This window comes from Prinia subflava, chromosome 17, assembly GCF_021018805.1.
Source record: "Prinia subflava isolate CZ2003 ecotype Zambia chromosome 17, Cam_Psub_1.2, whole genome shotgun sequence".
Lineage (NCBI taxonomy): Eukaryota > Metazoa > Chordata > Aves > Passeriformes > Cisticolidae > Prinia > Prinia subflava.
Window position 1 is genome coordinate 14,578,725 of NC_086263.1, and position 21,158 is coordinate 14,599,882.

Consider the following 21,158-nt stretch of genomic DNA (forward strand, 5'->3'; position numbering starts at 1 on the left):
GAAAAAAACCCTGGGAGGAATATCCCGGCTGCCTTCTCATCCCTGCCGCTCCGGGGAACAGCTGAGAAACAGCTGAGTAATTGCTGGGAGCAGGGGTGGAGGATGGGAGCCACGGAGCGGGGAAGCCCTGGAAGATGAGCTGGGAGTGGGAATCCGGCTCCTGAGGGATGGATCCTGCTCCTGAGGGATGGATCCTGATCCTCAGGGATGGATCCTGCTCCTGGGGGATGGATCTTGTTCCTGAGGGATGGATCCTGCTCCTGAGGGATGGATCCTGCTCCTGGAGGGATGGATCCTGCTCCTGAGGGATGGATCCTGCTCCTGAGGGATGGATCTTGTTCCTGAGGGATGGATCCTGCTCCTGAGGGATGGATCCTGATCCTGGGGGATGGATCCTGCTCCTGAGGGATGGATCTTGTTCCTGGGGGATGGATCCTACTCCTGAGGGATGGATCCTGGTCCTGAGGGATGGATCCTGCTGAATCCATCTGGTGGAGTGGGAACAGTGTGCAAAATGTCAGCCATCCCAAAATTCCTCAGGGAATCTCAACACAAAACCCTCGGAAAAACAACCCTGTCCCAAAAATCTGCTGTGGTTTGGATCCTGCCCAGCTCCAGCCTTGAACACGGATATTTATCCCATCTGGCACAGAGACCTTCCAGGTTATTCCAAGCCGAATCCTTATCTCATCCCAAATGATTCCATGGGGCCCACCAGGAATGGGTTCTCACAGGAGGATCTGGGTTTGCCTGACGGCCACAGCCCATCCAGCAGCACTCCCTGTGTCCCACACAGCCCCTTCCCTTTCCCAGAAACAGGAATGCTTTTCCAATGTCTGCACATTCCATAAATTCCCTGCCAGCCTTTGCCAAGGTTTCACCCGTGAGCAGCTCCAGCTCTGCTCCCAATGAGGATCAGGGAATCTCCTGAGCTGGGATCCCAGGGATCACCAAATCCAACTGTCCCAATCCCAATCCCAGTCCCAATCCCAATCCCAGCCTGTCCCCCAGGGAGAGGGAATGATGCCTGCCCCAAAAACGGGAATTTCCATTCCCAGCTCATCCCTCAACAGGCCATTCCAGGTGGGGAATGGCACTGGAGACCCTGGAATGCTCCAGAAAATCCAGGTGGGATCAGTGGAAAATACATTGGAGAGGGACCCAGCCAACACAGCAAGGTGGGAAAAACTGGGAAAACACGAGTGGGATCCAAAGAAAAGTTGGGCTGCAGGGGAGGGGGAAAGGAGCAGCAGGTTCATGGCCAGAATTCCAAGTGGGAATACGAGCCCTGCTCAGAGATTGTGGGTGGAAGGGAGGCAGATCTGCAGCCCAATCCTCCCGAGGAACGCGCGGCCCTCCAAGAGCTGTTCCTTGTTTAAACTCCCTCTGACATTTACCCGCTCTAATGTCAGCTCTCCGAGTCCAAACATTCCAGCAGAATTATTTCCCAACCTTTCCTCCGCCTGCCCTGGTGAAGGTTAACAGGTCCCTCTGCTCCAGATCCACGTGAGCCCCGTGGAACGAGGCTGGAATTCCAAGGGAAGCAGCTCCCGGCACTTCGGGTGAAGATCCAACCTTTGCTCCAAGGAGAGCTGGATTTGGGGCGCACAAAAAACTGGGAAAAGTGGCCTGGAAGGGCTTGGATGGGTGGGACAGGTAGGAAAGCCAATGGTGGGAATTGGGAATGCTGGAGGGATGTGGGAAGAAGCTGCCCTGCACAATCTGGGAACACAGGAAACATTAAAGATCATTAAAGGTGAACTGATCCCTCTGCTCCAGATCCATGTGGAACGAGGCTGGAATTCCAAGGGAAGCAGCTCCCAGCACTTCAGGTGAAGATCCAACCTTTTCTCCAAGGAGAGCTGGATTTGGGGCACAAAAAGCTGGAAAAAAGTTTGGAATGGGTGGGACAGGCTGGGGAGAGCCTGAGCTGGAAACTTTGGGAAGTCTGAAGGAGGGAGGGATTCGGGAAGTGCTGCTCTGGGAGCACAGGGAACAGATGGCCCTTCCATGGATAACGCTTTATCATCAGGGTTATTTAAAGGAACTGCCCAAATGCAGCTCCCGAGCCTTGGAAAATCGTGTTCTCCAGGAATAGCAATGGATAAAAGGGATGGGAGCTCCTGGCAGCCCCTGCCAAGGAGATCTCCTCAGCTGAGGCAGCTCTGGTGAGATATCCCAGGAATATTCCCAAATCATGGCTCTGGAACTGGCAGGGATTGTGGAAAGAGGCTTTTACCAGGGTCAGGACAGGAGGGAATAAATGGATTTAAATTGGATTTGAGGAAGGAAATATTCCCTGTGAGGGTGGGGAGGGGCTGGGATGGAATTCCCAGAGAAGCTGTGGCTGTCCCTGGATCCCTGGAAGTGTCCAAGGCCGGGCTGGACGGGGCTTGGAGCAGCCTGGGACAGTGGGAGGTGTCCCTGCCCATGGAATGGGAATGGATGAGCTTCAAGGTCCCTTCCCACCCAAAGCACTCCATGACTCGGCGATTCCATAACATCCCACGATTTAGGGAACCCCCAAATCCTCTGGAACTCTGTGGAAGTGTCGCCAGGAGCAAGCCAGACTCATCCCAGCATTCCCAGAGTAAGGAAAACCCCAATCCACAAGGATGGAGCAGCAGCTCTTGGCACTCCCAGGGATCCAGGGGCAGCCACAGCTCCTCTGGGAATCTGTGCCAGGGCCTCCCACCCTTCCCGGGAGGAATTCCTTCCCAAAACCCCATAAATCCATAAATCCAAAATCCCATAAATCCACCCTGCCTTCACCACTGCCGGTTCATCATCCCTCCATCTCTGGTATTTTTGGAAAACCAGGAATTTTGGGAATGGATTTGATCCATTCAAGGCAGCAGAGGTTTGTCCCTGTGGATTGCCAAAGGCAGTTTTGGATTCCAGCTGGGATTGGGAATTCTCCCCTCCACTCCAGCCTGGCTAATTACTGCACCCCTCTAATTACACCTCAAAGGTTATCCCTCATCTAAGTGTAATTTACAGTGTGTTAATTAATTACTTATTTAATTAATCAATGAGCCAGGCTGACTCATATTCTCGGCCACCTCCCCAAGCCCCTGCTCAGCAGGATTCCAAGAAAAGGGAATTTTTCCATTAAAACCCAGTCCATGGAGGGAAGAGGGATGAACCCAGCCTTGGGAAGAGTTTAAGTAGGAAAAATTCTTCCCAAACTTGGGATCACCCTGTGGAATGGCACATCCAAGGGTTGGCAAAGGAGCTCCGACTGCCCAGGAAAATCCAGGAATGGGGAAAATCCACCTGGAGGGCAAAGGGGTGGGAATGGTGGGGATTTGGGGGTATCCAAAGGCCCCGCGGATCCCGGCCAGCTCCGTTGGGAATTTCTGCTCTTTGGGAAGGGATTGTGATGAGTCACCCTCCAGCCAAAGCTCCTGCCGGGAGGAAAGGGGGGGCCCGGCAGGGAGATTTCCAAACATGGCAATGTTTGTTTGGAATTCGGGCCGAAGGGGAGATTCTGCGAGATCCCGAGGGAAGGTTGGCTGGGGGTGAAACCCGCCGGCTACCGGATACCGCCAGAAATCCCGGGAAAAAATCCTGGGATTGCTGCAAAGCCCGGAGCACACTGGGACAGAAATGCCTCCAGCAAAAAAAAATCACTCTCCAAAAAAAATCTCGGAATTATTGAGGTTGGAAAAACCCTCCGGGATCGTTGATCCCACCTTGTCGGCCCAGAGCGCTGAGTGCCACATCCAGGTATTCCTTGGATACCTCCAGAGGTGGGAAATGCTCAGGAAGGAGCCTCCAGGAGTGGGAATTTCCTGGCTTGGCCATTCCAAGGGGATTCTGTGCTGGTTTTAGCCAGGCCAGATGTTGGGAATCACCTCCACAGCTGGCCCTGAGCCTGTCCCGGGATTCCTGACCTGAGTTCCCGTCACTCTCATCCCTGCTCGAGGCTCCCAAGCAGCAAATCCTGGCTCCAAGGCATGGAAAAACACCGGAGGGATAACGGGAGCAGGGAGCAAACCAAAACAGCAGCCTCAGCCTCGTTCATTCCCTATGGAAAACAACATTCCCTGTGGAACAACAACATTCCCTGTGGATCATACATCCCGGCTGCCAGCGGGGAGCAGGACAGGGAGAAGGGCTGGAACATGCAGGAAAATGGGAATACACCGAGGGAATGAGGATTGGAATTTCCTTCTCTGCTGGGAGAAACCCCTCAGCCCTAAAAACTTTTCCAGTGCATCCCAAAATGTGAAATCCGGCTGGGAATTGCAGGGTGGGAACATCAGGGATATTTTAGGTAAGGACTGAGCCTTTCCAGCAGGAATTCCCAGTTGGGAATGCCCATGGGGACAAGGAATCAGCAATGAGCTCCCCCAGTCAAACCAGAGAATCCCAAAAGGAGGTGGGAGGAGGAAGGAAACTTCTGGAAAAATCGTGAATTCCCACATCGGGATGAGTCCAGCTCTAAAAGTGGGAATCTTCCAGCTCCAGGGAAGGGAATCTCCCAGCTCCAGGGGTGGGAATCTCCCAGTTTGCACAATGGAATCTCCCCCACTTTGGTATCCATGGATTCCTCACACACCGGGAGCTCTCCGCTGCTTTCCCAAATCCTGTCCAGAGTTTCAGACGGATCCGGCTCAAGGGACAAGGGACAGCCCGGGTGGCACGGAGTGTCCCCTGTGTCCCACGTCCCCGTGTCCATGGGTGGGAGCAGGGTGGGACCTGCAGCACCAAAAGGACAATGGATTGCTTGGGAAAAAATAATCCCAGAATCCCAGCATGGTTTGGGTTGGGAGAGACTTCAGAGCTCATCCCATCCCAGGGGCAGGGTGGGAATTCCGCGTATCCCAGGTTGCTCCAAGGCTCGTCCAGCCTGGCCTTGGACACTTTTCCACCATTTCTCTGGGAATCTGTGCCCGGGCCGCCCTGGCAGGAGGGAGAGCCCGTGGCATTCCAGGCGGATCCGGAATCCCACACGGATTCCCTGGATCCCGAGTGGCCACGGCCATTCCCACCTGGAAGGACTCGGGGAAGCCCCGGCAGGACCTCGCTGGGGTCTGGGATGGGCTTGGCCCCTTCCCACCAGGAATTCCCACCCGGCCGCATTCCCTGAGCCCGGGGGTGTGGGGGGCTGGCCCCCAGCTGCTCCCCCTCCCTCCCCCGGGGTGTGCAGGGTGGGAATCCCGCGGGGCTGGAATTCCCGGCGGGAGCCCGGGCGCGCATTCCTGCCCCGGGTGCCGTCCCTGCCCGGCGCAGCTGTGCCTGCCCCGGCTCCTTCCCGGCCCATCCCGCCTGGAATGACGCTCGCGGGGGGCTCGGGATGCCCCTCGGGGGGCTCGGGGGTCGCACCGCGCCCTGCCCCGCCCGCCGAGCATTCCCGGGGCCGCGCTCCGGGATCGCTCCGCGCGTTCCCGCCCGGTGGAGAGCCCGGCACGCAGAATTCCCAGCGCTCCGGCCTCTCCAAGATTTCCCAAGCTGTGGGAAAGGGGAGCTGAGCGCCCCGGGCCGGCTCTGCTCACCCACCCCCAGCGCATTCCTTTGGGGACACCCATGGAGCGGCGATTCCCGGGATGGAGGAGGGACAGGGACACCAGCGGAGCCGTCCCGGCACTTCCCACATAAAAGGAAAAATTCCAGGAGCGGGGGGAACCGAAGCCTCGCCTTGACCTTGAGATTTTCCCCGGCGCAGCCGAGGATTAAAGCGCCCGCTCGGATTTCTGCGCCTGGGACAATTCCAAAGGCTCCGGGCTGTGCCAGAAGCCGGGAATGTCTGCGCAGGTGGCGGCGGCGACCAGAACAGCCTGGCCCGGTCCCATTCCAAAGGGCGCTGCCTCCCCCCAAGCCGAGGGATGGATCCCTTTGGATTCCCATCCCAAATCCAGGTTCTTCCTAACCTTTCCCGATGGAAAGAGGACGGAGCAGGGAGACGGGGTCTGGAAATCCCAGAGCTGCCAGCCTGGATGAGGCTGGAATTCCCAATTTGGGGGTGGAATTCTGGGAGATGCAGCAGCCCTTGGCATTCCCAGCCTTTGGAAAAGGGGGATTTGGGATCCCTGGGGTGTCCCCAAAGACCTGAGCAGCCCAGGTTCTGCTGATTCCCAACCTTTGATCCAAACCCAAACATTCCATGCTCTTTTCCCTCTCCATCCCTCTTCCTCAACCTTAAATCCCACGGGATTTTAGAGGATTCCCAAATCCCAAGAGGAATCGAGCAGGATTTTTTGGTCGTGGCCAAATCCTCGAGTCCCAGCATGTTTGAAACATCAGCATCCCATTCCCAGTGATCCCATTCCCAGCGATCCCATCCCTTCTCCCTGAAGGAGAGATTTTTCCCAGGAAAAAAAACATGGAAAAGCAGCAGAGGAGCAATTCCTGCCTGCCTGGTTTCTTCTGGAAAACGCAGAAATCCACAATTTCCCAGAGAACACCGGGAATGTGCTGGCGGTGGCGCCGTGCCTGACGCCAAGTGACGTCGGGAATGTTTTCCAAGAGCAAAAAATATTCCTCATTTTCCAACTGGGACAGAGCCTGGCCTCGTTTCAATCCTGCTCTGACCTGGCTGTGACCAGGGGTTGAACTCCCGGGAAAAGCAGAGCAGGGAAAGGCGGGAGAGGGGATGGAGGGATAAAGGGAAAGGGAAAAAAATCAGGTGGAAGTGTCCCAGGGGAGCAGTGACAAGGGATTTTCTGGGATTTAATGGACACAGCCTGGGAAAGCAGCATGGAAAAGCAGAAATCCCTCAGCACCAGGGATTGTTTTCAGGGATAAACGTCCCACTTCCAGGGAAAATCAACCGAATCCAGCATCCCCCCAGCCAAAATCTGACTTTTACCAAAGTTTAAAACCAACGAATCCAATTCCAAAATAAATTTTTGGAAAATTTTGGCTTGCCAAGGGTGAGTTATCCCCAAGGAAAACCGGGATCAGCGGGAAGCTCCACTAGCAAACTGCAAACAGCTCCACATGGTCTGGAGGGGGGAGATCCAGAGCATCCCAACCCAAATATTCCCAAAATTCCCATCACCATCATCCCATGGGAGAGAGAAGCCAGCCTGGAATGAGCCCAGAGCAGCTCCCAGCTCCTGCTCCAAACAAATCCCTCCCATCAACCAAATTCCAGCTTTTCCCAAAGCCAGGATGTGTGGGAGAGGATGAGTCAATCAAATTGGATTTTAAGACACTTTTTTTTTTCTCCAAACAGGCCAGAAAATTCCTGAGAATGGGAATTGGACTGAAATTTAACTTTGGGATGGAATTCCCAACTCATTTGAAGCAATGAATTCCTTTCAGTGCCCACTCCTGGGATCTGGGAAGGATTTGGGAAGCGATCCGAGGTTCCTGGGATGGGGGGTATGGATGGAGCTTCTGTGCCAGAGGGAAAGTTTGGATGGAAAATTGGGAAAAAAGCCCTGGCGGGGAAGGTGGGGAGGCCCCAGATTCCCAGAAAATCTGTGGCTGCCTCATCCCTGGAATTGTCCAAGGCCGGGTTGAGCACTTGGAGCAGCCTGGGAGGGTGGGAAGTGTCAGGGTTGGAACAAAATTATCTTCAAGGCCCCTTCCCACCCGAACCATTCCATGATTCCATGAATTCCTCAGTGCCAGCCAAGCCCAGACTCCACATCCCCAGCCCTGATGGATCAGCCCGGCTTTCCCGCTGCTCCAGAGGAAATGATGCCATCATTATCCCTGAAAATGCCAATTCCCATTTCCTTCCCTGCGTGTCTGATCCCGGGATGCTCCGGGATGCAGAGGAAGCTGCTCCCAGTCCAATATCCAATAATTATCGGATGAGTCGGCCTCCGGTGCGAGGGTTGCCAGGATATGCCGGCACAAAATTCCATTTCCAGAGGGGAAAAAATTCCCCCCGGGGATGAGGATTTATGGTTGGAGTGGGATATTTCCCATCCTGTGAAATCAGGGATGGGAAGGATGGAAAAGCTTTGGTTTTCCCACTTCTCTTCCTGCTTTTCCTTCTGTCCCTTAGGACACGAGGAGCTGATATCCATGGATACAACACCAACACATCCGGGATCAAACCCTGCCCTCGTTATCCCAACTCCACCATCACAATCCAGGGGATGATCCCATGGAACTGGGAAGTTTTGGGATGCTACCACTGATCCCTAAATCCAGCCTGGTTTGGAATTGGAAGGGGCCCTAAAGCTCATCCAGTTCCAATCCCAACACTTCCCACTGTCCCAGGCTGGGCTTGGACAATTCCAGGGATCCAGGGGCAGCCACAGCTTTCCTGGGAATCCGTGGCAGTTCCCCTCATGGATCAGCCCTTCCCTGCTCATGAAGCAGAGGGAATATTCCTCTTCCTTTGTGATCCAATCCCTGAAAATCTGGGAATTCTGGCTGCACCATCTGACTGCCAGCAGGAATTCCGAGCACCATCCCTGCAGGTGCCGGATTTTGGATTGCCCAAAACACGGATTCACGGAGAGATCCATTACCAGAGGTGGGAGCTTTGTACAGCCACCAAAAAAATGAGGGGAAAAATAGGAAAAACTCCCCAAAATTACCTAATCCCAGGAACTCCCACATTCCAGAGGTTTCTCCTTTCAGCTTTCCAGCCACAGCGACTTCCAAGAAAATTCCAGGTGGGACTTTACATGGCAAGAGCACTGCATGGGATTCTGAATTCCCAAGGGCCCCTAATTCCAGCTGGAGGCTGTTCCGGGAGCCTGGAGCTGCAGAAATCCTGGGATGCTGCCACTGTTTAGTTGGGAGCCCTGCTGGGAGGTTCCTCCTGGAAAAGCCCCATATATGGATGAGCCAGGGAGAACAAAAGGCAAGGAAGGAGCAGGATTTGGGATTCCTCAGGCAGGGAACGGGGCTGGATGTGCCCCCAGCTCCCTCCAGGCCATTCCCAGCTCCTCCCTCCTCTCAGACCCCCCAAAGCTGCCAAAATCCCGAAGTTTCCTACGTTTCCCCTGGATCCATAAATAGCCCTGGCATTTCCAGTGGCACATCCTGCCCGTGCAAATTGGATTGCAAAGGAAAATTGGCCGGAGTCCTTGCTGGATTCCCGTTGTTATCCATCTTTTCCGATGTCCTTCCCTGCAAACCCTCCAGGAGCTCCAGGTGGAGGAGAGGAGTGAAGTTGTTAGGAAAGATTTCCTGACAAACCTCGGGAACACCGAAGGGTTCCGGGCATTTTTCCCCTTCCATAAGATAAGCCCTGACACCTCCGTGCTCTTCCCAAACTTTTCCTTGGAACCAATCCTGCTCCTTTCCTGCCCAGCACAGGGAAAAGCCAAGGTTTGTGTGGAATCACCCGGTTTGATCCGGGATTTATCAGATTTTGTAGGAAATTTGCTCAAAGAGGGAAAAACTGAAACTTTCCCACAGTTCTTTTTCCTTTAAAAGCTTCCTCCCTCCCAGGAAGGGGGAAATAGCTTTAAACTGGAAAAGAGGAGCTTTCAATGGATTTGGGAATTCCTGGATTTATCTGGAATTCAAGCGAAGTCAAGGGGAAAGGACAAATTGAATCAAAATATTCCTCACATTCCAGTCCGCATTTCCAGACGGGTTTTTAATTCTGATTCTCCCCCCCCCCAAAAAAGCTTTCAGGCCCCTCCCACATGGAATGCAATCGCCCCAGGAGAAAAAAAGAGGGATTAGAGCCGGAGGCGCACGGATATGGATTATTCCATCCCTTGGCAAATGGAAAATAAATCATCCCATTGGAGCCAGAGCCACGAGGGCGAGGGAGGGGGGCAGAAAAACGGGAATGATCCTACATGGATTCACTCCACAGCATCCTTGGGATGGGACGGGGCAGCTTCCCGCAGAACCGAGCGCTCCCAGAAAAAAAACGGATTTAAAAGGGGAAAAAAAAAAAAGGGAACAACCAACAAATTAAATGGAAAAATCCAACAATGGGTAATTAGCAGATGGAAAAGCAAAGCTGCAATTTAGGTGTCTCCGAGGGGAAATCCCAACAAGTGGCTCCGTGGATTTGTTTTCCCTTTTTCCTTTGATCTCGCTGGCTGGGAGGAGAATTCCTACAAAAGTGGAGCGAGAAAAACCCGGAGCGGAGGCGTTCGGAGTCTCCCCCTCTCCTGACCCCTCCTGCCACCCCCGGGACTCATTAAACAGGGAAAATCCCGCGGGATCCAAAGGTTCTGGCAGGGAACACGCGGAGATGTTTTCCAGAGCAAATGTTGGGCCATAAATAATGGATCAGGAGCGGGGCTGGGATGAACGGATTTATCCCCTCCGGAGCTCCACAGCCAGAGGAGGCTGGGATGTCTGTGGATTCCAAGTAATCCAAGATTTTTTAGGAATAACCTTATTTTCGAGGTTTTTCTTTTTCAGGCTGATCTCTGAAGTCGGGGGTCTCTTCCCAAAAATTCCACATCATCCATGCCAAAATTCCAACATCCGGGGCTGGCAGCACTCTGGGATTTGTGGGAAAATTGTGGGATGTGGGATCAGCCCCCAAATCCAGCTCCAAATGATCTCCCTGGAAATCACTGCTGCTCCACTCCTGGATGTATTCCAGAGCTTTTCCCATTTTTCCTCTGGGAAAAATGGGACAGTGGAATCCTCTCCTTGGATTTTCAATGCAGCCATGGCTCATCCCGGGATGTCAAACCCTTGGGACATTGAGCCAAGGCTTTCCTTGGAATGACCAAATCCAGGGATTTCTGGGATTTGACCTGGCCCAGGCTGCACCGGAGGCTTTGGATCTTTGCCAGGATTTTGCCAGGGCTCCTTTTCCCATTCCTATGGAATATGGATGGACCTGCCACCAACCCTTCCCTTTGAGGTGACATCCAGGACTTCCTCGGGAATTGTTTCCTTCCTAATGAACCAAAATTCGATCCTGACCTGAAATCCCAACTATTTCTGTGGGGAGGAGGAAGGATGGGAGAGAGGGAAGTGGTTTTCCAGGAAAATCCCGGATCTGGCAGAATTTGAGCCACCCTCACTCTGCCATTGGAATTTTGCTGAGTAGGAGCTCATGGATCCCACGGATTTCATGGATCCCATGGATCCCACTCTGTGTCCCATGTCACAAATCCCACCGGGATTCCAGGACATTCCCAGCTGGAATCTGCTGGGATGAGGTGTGGGGATAAGGGAGGAGACGCCTCCTGTTTGCTCCCACTGATTTCCCAGCTTTCCCTGTCATTCCCACTCCTCCCTGTGACCTTCCGTGGAGGACAGGCACGGATGTAAGAGCAGCTCCCTTAATTCCATTCACTTCCCAAAAATCCCTCTGCCTTTCCATCCAGGCCGCCTGAATTCCCAAATAATGCAATCTCCCGTCAGGATGATATGATCCAAAGTGACATTGGAGAAAGAAAGGGGGGAGGAAAAATGAGGATTAAAAAGGGAGCCAGGGAGAAATGGGTTGTCCTGGCAACTGGCGATTCCTTCCCAGCATTCCCAGATTATTTCATGGAATGAATGTTTTCCAATTAAATTGATAAAAGGTGGAATTTAGCCGAGGGTGACCACTTAAGCTTTGGTTGGAAAAAATTCCTTCTGCAATAATTGGAATGATTTTTTTTTTTTTTTTACCATGGAAGGATTTAATCATGGCCCAGATTTGCTGGAAAAGTGATAATTCCATCTTTTTTTTTATTTTTAATGGAGCCAATTTATTTTTCCTTTGAACAATCCGAGAGGAAATAGGGAATAAAGCCCAAATCAGCCCCGCGGATTAGGAAGGAGCAGCTGTGAGCCTCTCCCATGGAATGATCTAATTCCAAGGTAATTATCCCGGATTTTTAACGCGCTGCTAAAATCCCAACATCAGCATTTTGGGGATTGACAGGCTGGGAATTCACGCCAAGGAGCCGAGCGGGAACCTGCAGTGCTGCCCGGCTTCTCCTCCAAGGTCAAGGATGCCGGAACATCCTTGGAAAAGCTGCCAGAATCCATAAATCTCCCTCAAATCCCACCTTTCCTCTCCAGGCACCGCCGGGAATGTGGAAAGGACATGGAAAACGGCGGGACCGCTCCGGCTGGGAGGGGGACTCCAGGAATAATCTGGGGAAAAGGAAGAGCAAGAAGCATCGGATTGGGTTGTAAATCCCTAAAAATTGGAATGGTGCTGATCCTGCCGGGATTCCAGGGTGGATCGAGCCGCAGCCTCTGGAAAGGCTCTGGAAAGGTCGGAAAAGGGTTTGAACTCCAGGACCTCTGGAGATAAACAGCCAAAATTAGGATCCAAACATTCCAGGCTCCCGAGCCAAGCCAGCCATTCGGGAGAAGCCTTTGGAAAAGAAGGAATGCACTGGAGACGGCCACGGGACAGGAAAACTTTGGATAATGAGTGACCTTCCCTGGACGGAAAGAGAAACAAACCCGACTTTCCTTGGAGCAGCAGCTCCTCACGGTGCCGCTCATCCAAAGGGATCCAAAGGGATCCAAAGGGATCCAAAGGGATCCAAATCCTTTTGGATTGGGAAGAAGGAGGCAGGAATTTGAGGGAATCTTTAGCATCCAAAAGCAACGGAAAGCCAATGCAGGAAGGGGAATTTTTTGAAGGAATGAGCGGTTCTGAGCAGTTCCCCTGGTGCCTCATTATCCCAGCACAAAATTCCCACTTTTCCCAGATTTTTCTCCCAAAATTCCAAGGTCAAACGGACCAATAATCCCCTTGTGACTCATTATCCCAGAACAATATTCCTACTTTTCCCAGGCCTTTCTCCCAAAATTCCAAAGTCAAGAGGATCCCCTTGTGCCCCATTATCCCAGCACAAAATTCCCACTTTTCCCAGGCCTTTCTCCCAAATTCCAAGGTCAAGGGGAGGGCGAGGAAGAGGAGGCAGCAAACAGCACATGGGAGGTGAGGGCTGGATTTGGGATGAAAAAAAATGAAAATAGATGGGATCAAACTGGGAATTTTTGCTCCAAGCATTAAAAAAAAAAAAAAAAAAAAGGAAAAAAAAAAAAGAAAAAAACCCTCTCTGGAGCAGCAGGAATTTTTTCCCACTAAAAATTCCCAGGCTGATGGAAGAAGGAGCTTTTTGTGCCCTCCCAAGGCAGCGGCCCGGGCGGGATCAGCGCCATCCGTTGCCATGGGAATGATATTCCCAGGAAAGCGGCTGGAGGTGGAGAGGGAACCCCAGAGATCCATTAGCAACAGGTCGCCATGGCAACGGCTCCAAGCTCATTAATTCCTCCTTTCCTTCCCCCCATCCCAAAAAAAAAATAACCCAAACCAACTTTTCCTGGGCGTGGGGTGGAAAATCCTCGGGGAATTTCACAGGGAGCATGCACGGATGAAGGAACAGCACTGAAATTCCCACTCGTCTCCCCAAGTCACCTCTTCCAACCGGGATTTCAAATAAAATGAGGATTTTAGGGATAATTCCCGGTTTTCTGTGGCCTGAGAGCTGCTTCCAAATGGAAAAAATGAGATTTTTTCCATGAAAACTGAGGAAAAGCAAAAAATTCCGTGGTTTTCTCCCCCCACCATCCCCTCAAGCCCTGCCAAATCCCAGTTCCTGGGATGAACCTGTTTTCCTGGATTCAAACTGGGAATTCCCTCCTCATCATAAAAAAAGCTGGGAAAAGGGAGATGAAGGAGGATGAGATCCAAACTCTGGGTTGGAATTCCCTCCCGGCATTCCCAGGAAACAAAAAGCGCTCCTGGAAAATCCCCTGGATTTTTTCCTGGCTGGAGTTTTCCCAGCACTTCCAGGAAATCTTTGGAGATCCCAGTTCAGGTGGGAGAGGAATGGTGGGAATCTGATCTGGAAAAGACAGGGAAGGAAATGGACTTTTGATAAAAATGTGGAAAATTCACTGCTCTAACTGCCAAATTCCTGGGAATGAGGGAAGAATTGGAGCGGAATTCTGTTGGGAGCTGCTGAAGGGAAATTCCCTGGAAATTCCACACTCTGGGATCAGGCAGCACAGGGAATATTAAAATATTCCCGTTTTTCCAGCCCAGTTGAACTTTTCTCCACCATCACCTCTTGTTCCCAACTGGAACTGAAGGGACAGCAAGGTTTGATCCCTGAATTACAAAATTCCTGGGAAATTCTGTCCCTTCCCTACTTTTATGCCTCTTTAAATCCCCAAAATTCCAGGTAGGATTCAACCCATGGAATCTGTGCTGAGCTCAGCTGGAAAAGAGCCTTTTCCTCACTTCCTTCTCCTCCTATTCCACAGCTTTTTCCTCCAAATTAAACCTCTGGAATTCCAAAACCTTTCCCAAATCCCTCGTTTCGTCCCAAATCCCAACCCCACTCCTAGGATCTTTCCTACAGAATTCAAGGAATTAGGCAGTGCTTGGAATATGAAATGTTCTGGAGCAGCTTTATAGAGATTGGGATTTCTCTCCAAGCCTGGTCAGGGAGAGTCAGGAATCAGGGAGTTGGGAAGATTTATTCCCAGAAAAACCGACCCCATGGGATGCGCAGCCGGACCCAGCTCGTCCCTCTTGGCAGCCCCGGCCCCGGAGCCTTTTTAGGGATTCTGGTCCAGCATTCCCAGGCAGACAGAATCCCAGGCATGTCTGGAGCAGCGGGATTGTTGGCACTGGATCGCTCCAGGAGCCGCTGGAAGGTGCAGAAATCCTGGAGAACATCCAGCAGGAGATGGGATCAGGACATGCTGCCGGAACAAGAGCATTCCTTGATGTTTCCCTGATTCCCAAATCTCCCTGATTCCCAAATCTTCCTGTTCCCAAATCTTCCTGTTCCCAAATCCCTGATTCCTGACTCTCCCTGATGCCCAAATCTCCCTGATTCCCAAGTCTCTGCAAGTGCGGGATTAAGCCTGGTTTAAACTCGTGCCTAAAGTGACTCCAGTGGGGATGATCCTGCCTTGTTTGCCCTCAGCTCCAAGGGAAGCTGGAGATGGATTTGGGATGGGGATTTGGGATTGCACAGCCCCATCCCCGCTGAGCCGGCAGCCCCTGGAATGAGCCTTTTCCCAATGGCAATCCCAAGAATTCCCGTTCTGTGCCACCAAATCCCACATTTTGCTTTGTCTCCCGTCCTTTCCTCGCTGTCATTCCCAAGAAAGGAGGTGTCAGTTCCTCCTCCCCTGCACATCCTCGAGACGGGAGCAGAAATCCGTGGAAACACCTGTGTTCTCATCCCAAATCCCCCAGGAATTCCCGGGACAGCAGGAAAATCCAAACAAACACCAACAGGCGGAGAGGATCGAAGAGTTTGGGTACAACGAGCTCCGCAGGAATCCCACGGGATGCTCTTCCCAAAATGTCCCCGATTGTCACATCCATCCAGCATCCTCCATCCCTCGGGAATGGCGCTGATATCCCAAAAATCCACGCTGCAACTCCTGCTCCCAGCAAGATCTCCCGGGATTTTTGAGATCCAGACAAATCCTCCCTGTCAGGATGGAGGGAAGGGATTGGGGGCAGTGACCCAGCTGGAATTCCCGCCTGGAATAGCTGCACACACACCAAGCCAGCCCATTCCTCTGGATTTTCCGGGAAAAACAGTCAAATACTGGGAGCATTGTGAGCTCACACAATTCCCATCTGTCCATGGAAAGAGGGAAAATGAGATCCCGGAGCCGAGCATTTCATTCCCTGCCAAATCCCCGCTCCTGCTGCCGTGCCCAGACCGGATTTTTAGCCGGGGAAAATAAGAGGGGAAATTGTCTTTTCCAGCTGCTTTTTGTCAAAGTGTTCCAGACCCCTCTGGAGTGACCATTCCTGGATTTCCAGGGAGGTCGGGAAGAGCCCTGGACACGGAGCTCATCACCCTGGAATTCCCTTCCTTTGCTGCTTCAGGAAAAGGATTGGAAATTCTGGGATTAACTCCTGGGTGGGATCACGGAGTAACCCTGGAGTAACTTCCCTCCTATCCCAGGCAGTGAAATATTCCCTCTAAAAGTGGTTTTTCCTTTAGATCCCAAGGATTTAGGGATTAGAGATTTAGGGATTTGCCCCAAGCAGCAGCTGCTGCCTCAAAAATTAAGAGCAAAATTCGAGTTTCCAACTATCCTATCCCCTGGATTAGGATAAAGGGATCCTGGAAAAGCCAGGCTTGGAAGCAGATTCCCAGTGCTGTGCCTCCCATCCCTCCATCCCATTTTCCCGGTTTTCCAGAGGGAAAACCCCTTGGAGACGTCCTGGGATGGATTCCAAGCTTTCCTCCAGATCAGAGCCCATGTGGGGTCACATCCATGACCCCAAAATCCGGGAGATGCTTCCAACCCCTCCCCAGGACATCCAGGGATTCACCCCTCCCTTGCTAATCCCAAAGATCCGAGGAAGCCCAGGTGACATTCCAGGTTTCCATGGATCCCCTCCAGAAAAGCCAGGGAATGACCCCGAGAGGTGGCAAATCCCAAATCCCGACAGGAGCAGCACAAAATCCCACCCACGGCCCTCCAAGAATAAACAGACACAGGAGATCCAATCCCAAGGAAAATGAGGAAGTTTGAGCCCAATTTTAGGTGGATTTAAAAAAAAAAGGGAAATACCAAACCCAGCAGGGAAAATCCACCTGGATTTGAGGGAAAATCCCATTTTGAATCAGGACTTGTATCCCAAAATGATGTTTGGGTTGTTTGTGATCCGTGATTTTGGGATTGGGATTGGAGGTGACCCTGGAGCTCGGGAGGAGATTGCTGTGCTCAGGAAATCCAGGAACAAATCCAGGGAATGTCACTGCATGGCTGAAGTGACCCCAGAGTGTCCCTGCCGGGATTGATTGAATTAACACACTCCTAATTAGTGCTCCCACCCCCCCAAATCAGCGCTTTTCCACAAGAATTCCCAACTGGAATGGGTGTCATTAACCCACACCTCTGGCACAGAGGGGGAGGCAGAGCAGGATTTTTTCCAGGCTCGTTTTTCCAGGTTGTTCTCGGCACTGTTCGACCCCCAAGTGCCGCCCCTCCATCTGCCCCATCCCCATTTTCCCGCGGATGCCTCTGCCTGGGAATGCTTCCCGGGAATGCTCCCGGCTCCGTAAGCTGATCCTGCCCCACCTGTCCCCTCCAGGACCCGGCTCCAGCTTTTTTTAGCCCTTCCGAAGCCTCCCAGTGACCCCTGCCTGCTTCAGCTCCACACAAACCACGTTTTTCGGGAAGATTCCCACCTGCTCCGGGCCACGGGGCTGGGATGGCTCCGATTCCCAAAAATATCTGGGGAGGTTCTTGGAAAATGTGGGTTGGAAAGGGAGATCCCCGTGGGATTTATGGGATGGAAGCCCAGCTGGAATTTTGGGTGCCTCATCCGAAGGCAGCTCCATTCCCCGAGCGTCTCATGGGATCGACCCCAAGGAGCTGCTGGGAATTGGAGCCTGGAATTTCACAGGAGGAGAATTCCCAAACCAGCAAACACAGGGAAAAGAGGGATACGGGAATTGGAGGGCTCGGAGCGAGACCTTTCCCTCTTCCCACCAAATAAATCCCACTGGGAGCAAGAACAACTTCCCTGGAAAACACAACAAAAGCCCCATCCAAGGAGGGCACCTCGGGAAAATCCAGGGATTTGGGGAGCATTCCCAGTCCCATCCCTCCCTTCCATAAATCCTAAGGCAATCCCAACACTCTTCTTCCTGGTTTATGGATTTGTGCTTTGGGAAGGGGGGGAAGAGAATCCAAACCCACACAGGCAGAAATTCCCTCTGCAGGATCTTTTCCCTCTGGGAAAACCTGGGAATTCCAGCCCTCATCCCACTGCTCCTCCTCCTATCCCCTCATCCAGCTGCTTCCCAAGGGTCCCACTCCAGGGAATTTTTCCCGAGCTCCCTCTGGTCCAACACACCCAGATCCCGCTCTGGAGCACCTCCAAAAATCCCCACCAGACCTTCCCAAAAATCCAATGGAAGGATTTGATATGGAGATGGGAAAATGGGAATGAATCCCAGCGAGGAGCTCATCCCTGCTGCTGTGAGCTCGGGAGCCTCGCTCTGCTGCAATCCAAGCACAGAATTCCTGGGAATTCTATGGAATTCCTGTTAATGATCCATCCCCATTTTCAGCTGATGTTTGGTTGGATGGGGAAGTTCGGGAAAGGAAAGTGCTCCGCTGGGAATTCCCAACGGGAAAATCCAAGCCCAGCCTGAGCACACCTGAACCCTCTCCCAAAAATCCTGCCTTGGAATTCTCCTGCCAGAGGAGATTTCGGGAATGCCAAGCCCAAAGTTTCCAAAGGAAACTACTTTTGCTCCCACAGACTCCCGAAGTTTTCCAAGACAAGCACCTGGATTAGGGAATAAATCCATCCTGGCTCACTCCTGCCTGTGACAACACAGTGCCCTCCCCAAGGCCTGCTCCATCCCATTTTTCTTATGGAATTATCATTCTGTGGAATATTGAAGCATCAACTCCTCCTTTCCACCCTCACACTCCCAAGTTCCCCCCTCAGGGCTCGAAATCCCAACTCAGTTGTCCCAAATCCCGCTTTTCCAGCATCCAGGCTCTTGGGAATGCTGGAGTGAGCACCCAGGACTGGCGATGTTAGGCCTGGCTTAACCAGCAAGGAGCACTTTAGGAAGGGGATTTAAGCCCAGATTTGCTGCAAGCAGAGATTTCACCCAACAAGAGCAGAGCCGAGAAATCAGCTGGGGCCAAGGAGCTCCATTTTCCAGGGAAAAGGAATCAGGAAAGGGATTTTTCCCGACTAAATCCCACCCTTGATGAATCCCTGAGTGTTTTTAGGAATCACTACAGAACCAAAGTTGGGCAACATTTCGTGCAAAACAAAAGGAGCCCCAAATCCATGAAAATTGGGGGATTTTTCCCCTCCAGATTGTTCCTGCAGCTCCAAGCCCGAGGCAGCATTCCCGGGAGGAATGTGCAATTCCTGCTGGGCCGGGAGCCGGGGGGAACAAGGGGTTTGTGTGGGGATCAATAATCAGCCGATGAATAAATAATGGGGTTAATAAATGAATAAATAACGGGGAGAGAGGCGGGCAGGGATGGGGGGCAGGGAGAAGCAGGAATTCTCCGCACAATGCCCGCGCTAAAAGCTCACTTCCCAAAGATTCCCGGCCCAGACCGACAACTCCCGCTCTCGCCCAGCATTCCGGGGAAAATTCCATCTCCTGGATGTCACGAGCCCGAGGAAAACGCTGCCGGCAGATTATTTAACATTCCTAAAGCCGGGAAAGGACACCGGGAGCGGCGGGGATTGAAGGGATTCACTGTTCCCTTCCTTCCCCGCAAGTTGCAGCAGAACAAAAGCGGAGGGGACTTTTCGGGAATGCGCCTTTCCCAAAGCAACTCCAGCTCCATTTTTCCACGTCGGGAAAGCTCCCGTGCACTCGCGGCTCTTATATAAACAGCGGAGGGGCCGGTGCCCCCCCGGCATTCCAATAAAATCAAGGTCGCCTTTGGAATTGCCACGATTCCCACCCCGGCCGGCCGCGAGCGGAGTTGAGGGTTTTTTTTTCCCCCGCTGGAAATTTCGGGGGGCCGCGGCTCCGAACCCCCGGAGCGGCTCCGTCCTGCCCGTCCCGCGGAGCCGCGGCGGGACCTTGGCGTGTCCCCAGCCTGGGGGACACTGGGGACACTGGGGACACTGGGGACACTGGGGACACGCTCCCCGCGTGTCCCGCTGCCACCAACCCCCCCGGTCCCCCTCTGCCAGCCGGGATCGGGGACACGCCGAGGACGCGCTGCCGCCTCCGGGGCATCCCCGGGCGCTGCCGGCGGCTCCGCCGGGATGCTCCGGCCGCGGGGACGGTCCGGGGGTGCCGCGGCGTCCCGGGGGCGTCCCGAGGGAAAGGATATGGGTTACAGACCAGCCGGAGGCACCAGCTGCGCGGGCGGGTGGTTTGCTTGAGGCAGAAGAAGGCGGTGGGTGCCAGCGCCGGGTAAGGCACCTGCTCCTCCTCCTCGGAGCCCAGCTCTGCGGGCGGCTCTCGGCCGGGGGAGCCGCTGCTCGAGCCCGAGCCGGAGCCGGAGCTGGTGCCGGCATCCTCGGGCGGCTGCTCGGCGGGGCGGCGCGGCGCCGGCAGCGCCGTGATGGGCACCCGCACCTCGGCCGGGCTCTCGCCGGCGCTCATGGTCACGGCCAGCGGCACCTGCGGGGCGAGGGCAGCGGGTCAGGGCCGGGCCCCTTCCCCCGCCGCTGCCGGGGATGCTCCGCCGCCGCTGCCGGGGATGCTCCGCCGGGTCCCGGCGCTCCAGCCACAACAAAGGCGGGCGGAGGGAGGTCGAGCCTCCGCCCGGGCGCGGCCGCTGCCGCCCCCCCCGGCGAGCTCGGGGTGCCCCCCACCCTTCGGGGACCCCCCGGAGGAGCCTCCCGGCGTTTGGGTTTGGGGGGCGGGGGGTTCTTGGGGGTGTCCTACCTCAGCTGGGCGGAGCGCGGTGTCCCCAGGGGCATAGCAGTGCCGTGCAGCTCACATGGGACCGGCGACAATCGCGGCTCCGGGGGGTGGCCGAGCCACCCCCGGGCACGGCGGCACCCCCAAAATCCAGCGGGGGAGGGGAGGGAGGGGTTGGGGCTCGGCGTGCGGCGCCCGCCCGCGGGGATGGAGGAAGGCTGGGGAGAGGAGGAGGAAGAGCAGGAGGAGGAGGAGGAGGAAGAGGAGGAGGAGGAGGTGGCGGCGGGGCCCTTCCCGAGCCTCTCCCGACGGTAAATCCCAAGGAGCGAGGAGGAGGCAGCTCCGCCGAGCTTCGCCCGTGCCCAACAGGAAACTTCGGATTTACCGGGGGAGGAGGGAGAGCGAGGGGAGGGGAGAGCGGGGGCGGCGGGGGCGGGGGCCGGGAGGAGCCGGGGCTGCCCCGCATCGCCCCCTCCCCCGCCTTTGTTCGGGCTCCGCGCGGCGCTGCGGGGCGGGAGGGCACCCATGGGTGGGGGGCGGCAGCTGGGGACCCTCCCGAAGCATCCCCGGGCGGGCGGGGAGGGTTCGGGGCGGGAGGGGCGGCTTTGGTTCCGCTCCATCCTGCGAGGGCTGCGCGGCTCCGGCGCCTCCAAGGGGGGCTGATCCCAAAAACGGGGGTGCGTCCCTAAAAAGGGAAAGGAGCCCCCCCAAAAAGGGGGATCCGCCCTCCTGGCGCGCCCCCAGCCCCTGTCTGAGCCCAGGTTGGAGGTAGGAGCGGTTTAAGAACTAAGCTCGGCTCTAAGCTCGGCTCTAAGCTGGCAGCTGAGCTGCTCCGGGGTTTAACTCCCAAGGATCCCAAGAAACTCCCAGGGATCCCAAGAAACAGCTCAGGGAAAGCCCTCACAGGCTCCAGCCCCTCTGCTCCTCTCGGGAGGTTTTATTCCCTGGAAT

General features: G+C 54.3%; 1 protein-coding gene across 2 annotated transcripts in view; it reads right to left on the reverse strand.

Annotated features, from left to right (window-relative positions):
• Positions 1-20,562, reverse strand: part of CACNA1H (calcium voltage-gated channel subunit alpha1 H) — a 151,408-nt gene extending 130,846 nt beyond the window's left edge. Inside the window, exons 1-2 of one of the 2 annotated variants that reach the window (XM_063414045.1) lie at positions 20,232-20,562; positions 19,672-19,964 (exon numbers count right to left, since the gene is read on the reverse strand). In XM_063414045.1, coding sequence (XP_063270115.1) covers positions 19,672-19,946 — 275 coding nt within the window. In that variant the 5' untranslated portion in view covers positions 19,947-19,964; positions 20,232-20,562. The remainder of the gene's footprint in view (positions 1-19,671; positions 19,965-20,231) is intronic. The other variant, XM_063414046.1, reaches the window with a different exon arrangement.
• Between the last annotated feature and the right edge of the window lie 596 nt (positions 20,563-21,158).